General features: G+C 49.4%; 2 protein-coding genes across 2 annotated transcripts in view; one reads left to right on the top strand and one right to left on the bottom strand.

Moving 5' to 3' along the window:
• The window catches only part of LOC138971203 (uncharacterized), a 47,732-nt gene that overhangs the window by 32,602 nt on the left and 1,186 nt on the right, over window positions 1-13,944 (top strand). The window contains exon 7 of the mRNA XM_070343871.1: window positions 82-185. Within this exon, the coding sequence (XP_070199972.1) occupies window positions 82-185 (104 nt within the window). The remainder of the gene's footprint in view (window positions 1-81; window positions 186-13,944) is intronic.
• Window positions 1,982-13,782, bottom strand: LOC138971202 (uncharacterized). The gene is made up of 3 exons (XM_070343870.1): window positions 12,696-13,782; window positions 5,566-5,733; window positions 1,982-5,137 (listed from the first exon to the last, which is right to left on the bottom strand). The coding sequence occupies exons 1-3, from the start codon at window positions 13,018-13,020 to the stop codon at window positions 3,126-3,128; spliced, it is 2,505 nt and encodes an 834-aa protein (XP_070199971.1). The 5' UTR covers window positions 13,021-13,782; the 3' UTR covers window positions 1,982-3,125.

The following is a 13,944-nucleotide window of genomic DNA, read 5'->3' as shown; positions in this document are numbered from 1 at the left end:
ATATTTCTGTTGCGACACAGTCACGACTGGACATCTGACCACTACATAATTTTATAACATCTGTGTATGTGTGCGTTGCAGAGCCCACGGGTTCCCAGTGCCAGACAAGGACGCATTTATGTGTATTCATTTCATGCCGGTTCGGGACGACCCATTCTACAGTTATGTCTTCTCCAGGCTCAACAGTAAGTTGTATACTTCTATCATTTAGAAAGAGAGAGAGAGGGGGATGGAGAGAGACAGAGAGAGGAGAGAGAGAGGGAGGCGGAGAGAGGGATACAGAGGGGGAGGAGAGGGGGGTGAGAGAGGAGAGAGGGGGGCAGAGAGAGAGAGAGAGAGAGAGAGAGAGGAGACAGAGAGAGGGGGGGAGACAGTGAGAGAGAGAGAGAGGGGGCGGGAGAGAGATACAAAGAATGAGAGAGAGGAGACAGAGAGGGGAGAAGAGAGAGAGAGGAAGACAGTGAGGGGGAAGTTAGAGATAGTGGGAACGAGGGAGAGAGGGGGTACGAGAAAGAGGGTGCGAGCAGGGATGTGAGAGGAGAACAGAGAATGGAAGAGAGGGGAGAAAGGGGGAGAGAGAGGGTGCGAGCAGGGATGTGAGAGGGGAACAGAGAATGGAAGAGAGGGGAGAAAGAGGGTGCGAGCAGGAATGTGAGAGGAGAACAGAGAATGGAAGAGAGGGGAGAAAGGGGGAGAGAGAGGGTGCGAGCCGGGATGTGAGAGGAGAACAGAGAATGGAAGAGAGGGGAGAGAGAGGGTTCGAGCAGGGATGTGAGAGGAGAACAGAGAATGGAAGAGAGGGGAGAAAGGGGGAGAAAGAGGGTTCGAGCAGGAATGTGAGAGGAGAACAGAGAATGGAAGAGAGGGGAGAAAGGGGGAGAGAGAGGGTGCGAGCCGGGATGTGAGAGGAGAACAGAGAATGGAAGAGAGGGGAGAGAGAGGGTGCGAGCAGGGATGTGAGAGGAGAACAGAGAATGGAAGAGAGGGGAGAAAGGGGGAGAAAGAGGGTGCGAGCAGGAATGTGAGAGGAGAACAGAGAATGGAAGAGAGGGAAGAAAGGGGGAGAGAGAGGGTACGAGCCGGGATGTGAGAAAAGAAAGTTGCCTTTCACGCCTGGTGGCGTGTAGTGCAGCCGGGATGTGAGAGGAGAACAGAGAATGGAAGAGAGGGGAGAAAGGGGGAGAGAGAGGGTGCGAGCAGGATTGTGAGAGGAGAACAGAGAATGGAAGAGAGGGGAGAAAGAGGGTGCGAGCAGGAATGTGAGAGGAGAACAGAGAATGGAAGAGAGGGGAGAAAGGGGGAGAGAGAGGGTGCGAGCAGGGATGTGAGAGGAGAACAGAGAATGGAAGAGAGGGGAGAAAGGGGGAGAGAGAGGGTGCGAGCAGGGATGTGAGAGGAGAACAGAGAATGGAAGAGAGGGGAGAAAGGGGGAGAGAGAGGGTGAGAGCAGGGATGTGAGAGGAGAACAGAGAATGGAAGAGAGGGAAGAAAGGGGGAGAGAGAGAAGATAGAAAGATAGAGAAAGGAAGTTAGAGGGGAGAGCGGGAGGCAGAGAGAGAGAGAGAGAGAGAGGGAGGAGAGAGAGAGTCGGGGGAGGGGCGAGAGAGGGTGAGAGAAGGGATGTGAGAGGGTAACAGAGAATGGAAGAGAGGAGAAATGGGGAGAGAGAATGGGGAGAAAGATAGAGAAAGGAAGTGAGAGGGGAGAGCGGGAGGAAGAGAGAGAGAGAGGAGAGAGAGAGAGTTGAAGGAGGGGGGGGGGGGGGAGAGGCGGGGATGGAAGGGGATCTCGTGCATGGGGATTGAGATTTTTAGTTTGGAAGGTGTGCCGAGACAGTGCCTCAATAACGAAGATTGGTAAGAAGGCGAGAGGGGAAAGCAGAGCGCGCACGTGTGTGTGTGTGTGTGTGTGTGTGTGTGTGTGTGTGTGTGTGTGTGTGTTTGTGTGTGTGTGTGTTTAATAAGCATTAACACAGTTATTACAAAATATGAATGCTTTAATGTGGCACAAGTAAAAGGCATTTCATACATATAGACTAATCGGAGAGCACATTTTAAAATTCGTCTTATTTCGGTAAATGCTATTAAATCTGTTTCGTTCATGGGCTTTTTAAAATTCTTTACATTCGATTCTTATTGTAAGCGATTCCAATATAGAAAATACGTTCTTCGAAACAACCGAACTTGTATCAGTGTCAGTATCAAAACCATTGTTGCTATTTGTTTTTGTTTGTTACTTTTTGTCTGAATTCATTCGTATCGAGATCTCTGTTACCGCAGTCAGCAAAGGAAGACAATTACTTTCATACTCTGCGTCTTACCAGTGACAGTCCACGTCCGACTAGACTCACGTACGCTTCAGTACTTTTTGCTGAACTGTTGGTGGTGATGGTAAATCCCCCATTGCCACATGTATTTCAGTCAGACATTTTCAGCGATTCGACCGCGGGATCTGAGACGAGTGTGGCTAATTTGTCACCTTAGCAATGGCTTAGTCCAGACCGGCTTGGTTGGTTGGTTTTGTTTTTGTTTTAAATGTCCCTTCAGCTGATAAGGCTATGTGGGACCGATGTGTTTTTTCTTTCTAAGTAGACTTACATTTCTGTTCGTGTAAGCGATCGTGTTGCTTTTACACGGAGTAAGAAGATCCTTCAAGTCAAACACAGGCACAATCTCTGAAGCTTGGCTGCTTCCTGGAAGTGAGAATAGTTTGTCTAATTGATTTTGTTAGTGTCACCTATGTCAATCAGCTCAATTAATTCAGCAAAATCATGTTCAATTTCCTGCACAAAATCCAGCCACGCTATTGATTGTTGCCATGTGTGCAAGGGAAAGAGGGCTGTTGTTTGGTGTGACAGCCTGGATACACACTTTAACTACTTACGTGCCGACGAAATGTTGATCATTGCTTCAATACTTTGAAGCTGTTGCTTGGATAATAACCAGGTAAAATTAGTATTTCGGTGTTCAGTCAAATGTTAAAGTTTCTATCACACACATACACACATAGCCTACACACGCACAGACAGACAAAAGTTAGCATCGCATAGGCTACACTTACGTGAGCCAATGAGCCCCTTTTCTCATTTTAGTCACCCCCGTTAGTTCCGGCAAGGCGTTTGGTCATCAAAGCGTCGAAAGCAACCGCTGCATTTTGCGATCACGGCTTCCTGGAGCATCGCACAGCTCGGAACCCTTGTGCGATACGTTCTCCACTGAAGGAGCGCTAGCCACCTTGTCGAACTCCATATTCTCATAGATACTAGGTTCGCCAGCCTCGGGAAGGGAGTAACGAGTCATTCGGCAAAGGAGATGCGCTTCGTCGGTAACCACTTTGACATAGACTCCAGATTCTTCCAGCTTGAAGATCCGCTGAGAAGGGGAACTCATGACGCCGTCAGATTCTCGGACCTTAGTGTGGGGTTGAGTAGCGTTTTGGGCAGCTTGGCGATTCCTGTTCTCTGTGTCTGTAGCCACATTTACATGGACTTCAGATTTTCCGCGCTTGGGGGTGGGTTGAGACGAGCTCATGATGCCGTCACATTCTCGGGCTGGAGTTTTGGGTTGAGTAGCGATTTGGGCAGGAGCTTGGTGAATCTCGTTTTCTGTCTCGGTTGCCAGGTCCACAGGAACTTCAAACTCTTTTAGCGTTGAGGTGTGTCGAGGTAAGCTCTGGGTGTCTTCAGATTCTTGACTCTGAGTTTTGGGTCGATTAGAACTTGGAGCAGTAGCTTGGCGAATCGTGTTTCCTCTCTCGTGCTGGCTAGATGTCAGACAAGAGGAGGTCAACAAGTCCGTGCTACAACAGCCAGAAAGGTCGCACGTCGGTATTTCATTGCGGAACTGGGCCAAACCGGCCGCTGTCACCTCCTGAACAATCAGGGCAGTTTCATGACTACTTGGCTTAGATCCACTACCGGTGGTCAGTTGGTCAGTGCAGCAGTCGTTAACAGTGATTATTGGAACTTTACCCTTGATGAGGAGATAGTCGGGCCTGGTCATTCCCGCGTCGGTGAATGGAGAACGACTGCAAGGGGTATCATGACCGAGCTCTTGGCCCCCACTACCAGTGGCTGAGTGTCCACTGCAACAGTCGGGTAGTTTGCCTGTTGTCAGTTGATCGTTGCACCAGGAAGAACTGGACATGGTCATCTTCGAGTCAGTGTATGGGGAACTATTACAGGCGATGTCATGACTGCCAAACACGCTACCGGTGTCCGTGTAGTCGCTGGAGCAGCCGGAGTGGTTGCCGGTTGGTAGCTGACCGTTGCCTAGAGAAGAACCGCACGTGGTCATCTTGCCACTGTCACTGCGAGAATATTCGAGGGCCGTTTCGTAACAACTCGCCCGTGACTCAATAGTGATGGTCAACCGGTCAACGCAGCAATCAGAAACATCGCAAGATGAAAGCTGACAGCTGCCGTTGGTCAACTGGTCAGAGTAACTGTCAGAAGGATAGCAGGATGGCAGCTGACAGCTGGACCAAGAAGAGCCGGACGCGGTCAAATCCTTATCACGGCAAATGGCGCTGCAGGTGGTTTCATGCCTGAGATGTTGAGACGCGGTCAGCTGGTCAGAAAGGCTGCAGGCTGATAGATTACTGCCCATCGGAGAATAACCGGACGCGGCCATTGACTGGGCATTGCAATAGCTACAATCGCAGACAGCAGGGCGAGTTGTCACCTCAGACTGACCGCAGCCGGCGTTATGACCAGACTGTAGAGTCTGACCACCGGACGCGGCCATTGACTGGACATTGCAATAGCTACAATCGCAGGCAGCAGGGCGAGTGGTCAACTCAGACTGACCTCCAAACGCCGACGGCTGGGTGTTCCGGTCAGACCGACCGTCACAGCCCGTGGGCCGGGGGACCTCCACCTCCATCACCCGCCTCTGGTACAGCATCGTCTCGCGGTGCATCTCTCTCCCGAACACGACGATGAATCCGACGATGAGTATAAAGCTGTAGGAGATGGTGCTGACGATGAGGGACACGCCGGCGGAGGCCTTGAGGTCCAGGGTGAAGGTGTCGTTGTTGTTGTTGTCGATGTTGTTGTTGTGTGGTTGTGTGCTGCTGTTGGGTTTCTCCTTCAGGAACATGACGTGGAACATGATGACGCCGGTCCAACACAGACTGGCTGTTGGGGGAGAGAGAAAGAGAGAGAGGGGGGGGGATGTGTGTAATCATTGTTTTAATATATATGTGTGAATTGTCGAAGATGAAGCTGTGTTGCTGTTACGGAATTTCTTAAAATATATGGCTCTTGATAAGTGAACATAATTGTAGAGCAGCAGAACAGAATGAATGATAACACACACACACACACACACACACACACACTGCACGCACACACACACACGCGCGCGCGCGCACCCACACATACACACACGCGCACACATACACACGCGCGCACACACGCACACACACACACACACACACACACAGCTGAGTGCATGGTCATTACATATTTTACCTCCTTTCCACCACATCCCCTGACACCCTCTTTTATAAACCTCCAGCCATCTCCACTCCCCCCCCCCCCCCCCACCTCTTCATACAAGATACCGGCCGTGAAGTAGACCCCATCGAGGACGTAAGAAGCCAGTCGGTGTCTAGGCGCCATTTCTGTGCGCCGAGCGTTGCGAGTGAAGAAGAGCGCGACACCAGAGACGTAGCACACAGCCATGAACACACTCTGACTCACTTGGAACACTCTCAGGCCTTCAATCTGGGCTGGAAGGACACAAATGAGCATGCTATGACAGGGGACAGAGTCCTGACTGAGAAGGGAAGAGGAGGGAGGAGACAGAGAAGAGAGAGAGAGAGAGAGAGAGAGAGAGAGAGAGAGAGGGGGTAACTCGAATTCGCTGGGACAGGCTGATCTTTCTTAACCCAGTGTGGGATTTTCAGTGGGGCGACCACCCCCAACCCAGCGCGTCCCCGGGTGGCGGATAGGGGAACGGTCTTCAGATATGGAGATCAGCCGCTTGCGGCCGCGGACCAAACTGGCTCCGGGTGGGATCCCGGAAAATCCTCCCCCCTGTGCTCTCAGGGTAGGACGTACGGGCCATGAGCTAAGGGTGAGGTAACCCCGACAGAAAACCCCGAATGCTGAAGACGGAGGACCCGGGCCGCACGGCGCATTCTAACAAACCACGGGTACACGCACTTACGCAAATGATGACACAATCAACCAGCACAGATGAAAATGGCGCTCGCCCATTGAGGACCCCCCAGGGTGGAGCAGCGTCGGGTCCCATGCCTCAAAGGGACCCAGCCCCAACTACTGGAGGTCCCTCCCGTCCGTCTTGTCACGCCAGGGGACGCGGGAGGAAAGTGACTGGCACCACCACAACCAGGAAGAAACCCAGTCAGCAGCGACCTTTTCAGGTCATGCACTGGAACGCAGAAAGTATCCTGAACAAGAAGACAGAGTTGGAGCATATCCTGCATGAGAAGAACATCAACATCTGCTGTATTCAGGAGACGCACCTGACACCCCAAAAGTCCTTCAAAGTGAGAGGCTACCAATGTCTTAGGTCCGACAGAACAGACCGAAGCAAAGGAGGAATCCTGACCCTCATCAGGAACAACATCAATGCCTGTTTGATAGAAACGCACATGGAGGACTCCGAATATCAGGTGATTCGAATCCAGACGAAGACATCAGAATTCCATCTTGTCAACTTCTACTGCCCCAATGATAGACACCTCGCCCTTGACACGATCCCCGCAAAGGCCTCCAACTTCATTGTGGTGGGTGACTTCAACAGTCATTCACAGAGTTGGGGATATGACCACCTGGATCGGAGAGGAGAAGAGGTGGAGAACTGGCAGGACGACAAAGGTCTCATCCTTTTGAACAGTCCCTTTGACTGCCCTACATTCTACTCCAGAAGATGGCACACTACATCAACTCCTGACCTAGCCTTCTGCACGGAAGACATGCACCAGCTAACCAGCAGAGAGGTCGGAGAACAGCTAGGTGGAAGTGACCATCGGCCAGTCTTTTTGACCCTGGGCATGGAGTCCTGCACTGAAGCTTCCTTCCCACGGTGGAACTACAAAAGAGCGAACTGGTTCCTCTTTAGACACCGCACCAGCGAACTCACCAGAGACATCAGAGTCGAGGGTCGAGACATCAATATGGTGGCGAAGGACTTCAACATGAGCATCCTCAGAGCAGCGCGTGAGTCCATTCCCAGGGGTGCCAGGAGAGACTATAAGCCCTACTGGAGCAATGAATTGCAGGAACTGGATGATGATCTGGCAGACGCCAGAAGGGAAGCAGAAGTCAACCCGTCACAAAACAACAACATCCGCCTCCAGGAAGCCAAAGCCAAATTTCTCAAAAAGAAGCTACAGGCAAGACGGAGAAGCTGGCAAGAGAAAACAAGCTCTCTGAACCTTGAGAAGGATGGCAGAAAGCTCTGGAGGCTCACCAAGCAGTTGAATGATGAGAACACCAGCAGAGGAAAGATCACATTAGAAGAGAACGGGAAGGTGCTAACTGGAAAGCATGCTGCCAACCAATTTGCTGAAAGCTATGCAGCTGAGAGCAACCTCCATGTTAGCCCCGAGAAACAGAGAGAAGCAAGAAGAGAGAAAAGAGAGAGACCTGCCAGACAGTCGACAGTGGACGCCATGAGTCAACCACTCACACTCCACGAGCTGCACTCAGCTCTGAAAAAGTCAAAGGCGAAGAAGTCCCCTGGCCCAGACGGCATCACCAACGAGATGCTAACCCACCTTGGTAGTGCAGCAGAGAACAAGCTACTCGAGGTCTTCAACAGCAGCTGGCAAGAAGGATCGCTACCACAACTCTGGCGAGAAGCGATCATGATCCCCATCTTAAAAAAAGGGAAGGATCCAAAGAAGGCCACCAGCTATCGCCCAATCAGCCTCACCAGCTGTGTTGTGAAGACCCTGGAGAGAATTGTGAACGAGCGCCTCAGGTGGTACCTGGAATCCAGGAACCTCCTCGCCCCTGAACAAGCTGGATTCCGACAGTTCCGGAGCACTGAAGATCAGGTCACTTACCTGGCGCAAGAAGTTGAAGATGCCTTTCAGGAACAGAAGCTGGTCTTCGTCACCTGGATAGATCTTCAGAAGGCCTTTGACAAGGTCTGGAAAGATGGACTCCTTGTAAAACTGCTGAGGAAAGGCGTGTCCAGCAACATGTACCAGTGGATTCGCTCTTACCTCTATAACCGCAGGGCAAGAGTTAACGTCGACCAGACCAAAAGCAAGAAGTTCCTCCTTCGTCATGGCGTCCCTCAGGGCGGAGTCCTCTCCCCCACACTCTTCCTTCTCTTCATCGACGATCTGGTGTCTGAGATGCCCAAGGGGATCAAAGCTGCTCTCTACGCAGACGACCTTGTGATCTGGTGCAAGGAGGAGCACGCAAGTACTGCCACCTACAGAATGCAGCAAGCGGCAGATAGGCTGAACGCATGGGCAGAAGATTGGTGCGTCTCCATCAACAAGGAGAAATCCTCCACCACCCTATTCACACTGTCGCCAAAGCAGAAAGCCGGAACCATTAGGCTTGGTGGAACTCCTCTGAGAGAGGATGAAGAAGCAACGTACCTTGGTGTCACCTTTGATAGACGGCAGACCTGGAAACCACACATTGCACAGGCAGAGACGAAGGCCCGGCGCAAGCTAGCCATACTCAGGAAGCTGGCAGGTACCACCTGGGGAGCGAACGAGAAGATACTGAAGACAGTATACCAGGGAACAATCAGACCCCACCTCGAGTACGGCTCCACAGCGTGGTCAACCTCAGCCAAGACAAACCTGCAGACCCTTGACCGTGTGCAAAACCAGGCCCTCCGACTCATCACCGGTGCAATGAAATCCACGCCCATCAAGGAAATGGAGAAGCTTACCACCATCCAACCCCTCTGACAGAGAAGAGAAGCCAAGACTATGGTACAGGCCGAGAAGCTCAAGTGCCTACCCGACCACCCCATGAAGCACAGACTGAGCAACCTCACCAAGAACCGGCTTAAACGGAGCAGTTTTGTACACGAGAGCAAGAGACTTTCTCGACAGTACAGGGAAGTCCTTCCACAGAACACTCTACCTCTGACTCAAGAAGAAGAGGAAACCCCCAAGGCAACAGAGAAACCAGGCATCCAGATCTGCACCAGTGTTCCACATGTTACCTCAGGAGAAGATCAGAATGACACAGCTCGACAGGCACTCACCTTAGCCCTGATCGACGAACAGTACCCAAAAGAGGCGTGGATCCATGTATACACCGATGGATCAGCAACTAACGCCGTGCTCAATGGAGGTGCAGGCATTCTCATCCAGTTCCCTGGGGGACATACAGCTACATCCAGCGTTGCCACTGGCAAACACTGCACAAACTATAAAGCAGAAGCAGAAGCTCTCATGCAGGCCGCCTCCTTCGTTCAGGACTCCGCAGACCCTTGCTTTCAAGTTGTCTTCCTCTCGGACGCCCTTTCAGTCCTTCAGGCCCTAGAGAACGACAAACTCCCACAGCTGGCCAAAGCATTACAGACAGTCAGACAAACCAGAAGAGTTGTCCTCCAGTGGATACCAGCACACTGTGGGATACCAGGAAATGAAAGGGCAGATGAGCTGGCAAAAGAAGGAGCCGTGGAAGACCAACCTGAAAACAGTGTCAGCTTTAGTGAGCAGAAGACAATCATCAAGGCATTGATGAGGCCAAGGACAAACAGAGATGACTACCACACAATGTCCAGAGAGCAGCAAGTCAACCTCATCAGGCTGCGTACTGGCCACAACAGGCTCAATGCTCACATGAACCGAAAGTTCAAGCTGGCGCCATCACCAACCTGTCCCTGCGGTCAAGAGGACCAAACAGCGGAACACATCTTACAGCGATGTCCCTTACTAGATGAGGAACGAAAAGAAGTGTGGCCGTCACCAACTCCCTTGCAGACCAAACTATACGGCAGTCGACAGGAGTTGGAGAAAACGACAACATTTATCACCAGTGCTGGACTGATTGTGTAACCTCTGCGAACGCCAAGAAGAAGAAGAAGAAGACTCGAATTCGAAATGTCTATTTGCCAAGGACAGTAGCTTTAGGTCCGTAAGGTCCTATTCTCACAGCTATTTTCTAGTCGAGAGAGAGAGAGAGGGAGAGAGAGAGGGGGGGGGGAGAGAGAGAGACAATGACAATGACAATGACAATGACAATTCTTTATTTTACGAGGGTAACAGAATAAGCATTGGAGAGAGAAAGAGAGAGAGAGAAAGAGAGAGAGAGAAAGAGAAAGAGAGAGAGAAAGAGAGAGAGAGAACTTATTTTCACGAACTTCACTGTTTGCTGAAAAGAAAACAACAAGTGCATCTTACGAGAAACAGAAAGTTTTCAAGTACAGAACGTATCTTCATGATCGCAAAATAGCAGCTCGACAGACATGAAGTGTTTGAGTTTTCACCTTTCAGTCGGAAGAAGCCTCCTTAACGGTTGGTATATACTTTCTCACTGAAACAGACACCAAGATATTTGCGTTGTCAACTCTTGTACATGAATTGTGAGTGGAATTTTGTGTCACGCCCTCGTCATACTTGTCAGTTTGGATGAATTCTTCAAGTTACAATGACATTTTCACGCATATATACTGGCGAAATTATCCCGCAAACATTATCCATAGTTTGTACGGGGATCAGCATACACGTATACACTTCAGATATTTGTGTTGTCCTCTCTTGCCCCTGAACTGACCGCAAAGTGCTGTGTCTTTCCCTCGTAGGTTTAGAAGTAGTGGCTGAGTTCGTTGACAGTAATTGTCAGTTGAAAGAGGGGAGGGGGCGGGGCATACAAGTTCTGTCGTTCTCCACGTCTCACTCAAATTCACGCAAGTAAGCAAGTTAGCATTGGCGAAAATATAAACACCCTCCCTCACCCCAGCGTACTTTATATGGGAAAGGGCCGGACTAGGCGAAGAGGAGGGGGGGGGTTGCCAGTGGTGGCCCAGGGGGATGTCCCCCCTGGCGGCAGGGGCGGATCAGTTCATTTTATGACTGGTTTTTTTCAAAAGTATATTGTGAAGATATGGGTGTGAAGGCGCGAAGCGCCGAGCCGACGACGCGAAGCGCCTAGCTTGCTAGGGGGGTCCGGGGGCATGCCCCCCCGGAAAATTTTGAAAAAAAGGATGCAAAATGGTGCAATCTGGTGCATTCTGAGGATGATCATTACCAGTTTCAGGCAGCAGATTTTGTCACTGATTAATACCCCAAAAATTGAAACTCAATGTAAAATAAAGAAATGCATACCTCATTCAATATTTTTATTTTTTGGCTGGGGGGGGGGGTCCGGAAACCCTAGAACCCACCCCCCCCCCCCCCTCGTTGTGGGGGTCAGGGGGCGAAGCCCCCTGAAGCTGACGGGTAGGTCATATTCTGAGATAGGAAAATGGTCGCTCCTTGCATGAAACGGCATAAAATAAGCAATAATAAAAAAAAAATTAAATAAGTAAGGTACATGTTTAGGCTAGGGGGGGGGGGGTTGCGCAACCCCCATAACCCCCCCGGTAGTCCGGCCCTGTGGGAAAGGGCATGTGGGTGGGGTTTTTTGCAATCGATTTAGGGGTTGTTTTTTTTGCGCTTGATGTTCTTTGTAATACACAGTACGCATTTGCAAAGACTTACGAAGGTCCTCCCATAACTTACAATATAGTTACTTTCATCTCCAGAAATATCCACGAACAACAGAGCACGTAACCTATTGTTGCCGCCCGGTGGCAATCCTGGTTTTATTATATGTTTTTGGCATATTACGAAGCACGCATTGGACCCCTGAACATAAACATTTATTTAGCATGCTCTTTGACTGCAGTTAACATTCCTTTTGAAACTAAACTGATAAACTATGATCAAGCGCGTCATTTTTAACATAATTTTTACGTATGTAGCCTATATGGTTAAAGGAGGGGTACGGTTTACACGCCGTCGATCCAAATATTGTTAGTACGCACCCCTTAACTTCCTGTTTGTCGAAACGACGCGAGACAAAGGTGAGTCTCATACTAAAACGCATAAAAAAGGATACTTTTCGTCAATTGTGTCACTTGATTTTGATAGCGCTGCTTGCTAATGTACCAAACAAACTACATACTTTCAAATATCTACTCTGAATGGCATTTCGAAGAGCACTTACACGATTTGTGCTGAAACAAGTATTTTTTTTAGTCTATTTTTTACCTTTCCCCACGTTCAACGATTTCTCCCTTGGAAGAAAACGAAGATGTCTGCTTTTCGTCTGATTTGAAGGTAGGGAGATTTTATAGCGCACACGGTAAATTGCAAGTCGTAATGGACAAGAATGTTGTTATTCTTCTTTCTTCGAAGTACCGTAGATTTGTTCTTGGCCATATTTTCGAGCAGTGTATTGTTATAATATGGGAAAAACACGCTTGAACGCAAATTCGCAAAGAAATTTTGATCATATGCTCCGGAACTGCAACATCGATTTGCCATAACAAAAAAATTCTTCCTCAATATGCGGAAACAGTCTGGTAGTGTCATATTTTTTTAAATCGATTTGGAAGAATTGCTCATAATTTACATAGCACTCCGGCCCTGTTCTTTCTTTACCCGTTGTTTGATTTGGGCGACGCAGCATTAGTAGCGAAACTCAGTATCGACTCTTGCACACCAAGACTACTGCACCGATCTCTTGCTTCTCTCACCTTCCCACGGCGTCAAGTGGTAGAACAGCCGACAATCCCGGTGACCGTTGACGAACAGACAGTAGCCCCACACCCCCAGTTGCAGGTGGTAGTGCCCCACGCTGACCAACATCCAGTGTGGCAGGAAGAAACAGGTCAAGGCCGCAAGGTGAAGGACGCCGCACAACGCACACAGCATCTTCCAGCGAAGGTCACCGGTGCCTGAGCAGCACGTGCTGGTTTGATGATTTGTGGTTGTGATGCTCGGAGAACTTTCTGGAAGGTTCGAGTTCTGGCTGTCTTTTTGGAGCTGTGCGTTGTTCGATGTGTTTTGTGTCGGGTCCATGTTGGAATTTACTAACCGATGATTGTTACGCTTGTGTGGTGATGAAGCAGACAGTGAGGTCTGTTTTGAGTTTTAGGCGTCTCTTCGCGTTTGTGCATTGCTCGAGGTATTTTGTGTCGAATCCATTTTTGATTTTTACGAGATTACCGGTACACTTCTGCAACGAAGAAGCCAAGAAGTGGGTTTTATTTGTTTTTGTTTTTGTGGAAGTTTGACAGCTTGAAGATTCTTGTACCGCTGAAATTTCTTTTCTTTTTTGGCTGCTCTCTGCAAGTAATTTCTGATATTTCAATCAACCCTTTCTTTCTGTGTGAAAGAAGCTAGCTTTGGTGTCCTCGTGCCTATATCGGTGTCCTCCTCGTGCCTATATCTCAGTTTTTTGCTGTTCTTGAAGTGACCAATCATCAACTTGCTGCTCTACTTTTCTGCCTTCAAGTTCGCTGTCCTGAGTGTGAACGCCGCAGTTACCTTTGCTGTTTTGCGAGTGCCTTGAAACAAATTTCTCAATGGCTTTTTTTAAGCTGATTGGTTGTAAGACACCCACACGATTGCATTAATAATATTCTGCTCGATAAAAATCACGGATGCATGGTTGGCTCTAGTGTTGAAAAGAGCTGTAGTGCATTCATTATTCATTCTACTTTTTAGGCCAAACATCTTTGGACAGACATCAAACATAGCTCCTGAAAGGTACATTTCTGTCACTGAAATTGAAAGAAAACGCATTCAAAAACTAAGTCGGTAAGACGTCACACCAGATAATGACGTCAGCATCAGCTACAGATTAAAGAGGTTTCAAGATTTCATGATGCACAGAGATGATATAATTATGCGTTCATTGCCGAATATTAGGAAGATGAGAGAAGGGGAAGCAGTGTGTGTGTGTGTGTGTGTGTGTTGTGCGTGCATGTGAATGTGTGTGGC

This window comes from Littorina saxatilis, linkage group LG7 (genome assembly GCF_037325665.1).
Source record: "Littorina saxatilis isolate snail1 linkage group LG7, US_GU_Lsax_2.0, whole genome shotgun sequence".
Lineage (NCBI taxonomy): Eukaryota > Metazoa > Mollusca > Gastropoda > Littorinimorpha > Littorinidae > Littorina > Littorina saxatilis.
Note: the sequence above shows the minus strand (reverse complement) of the source record. Positions and strands in the feature narration are given on the sequence as shown.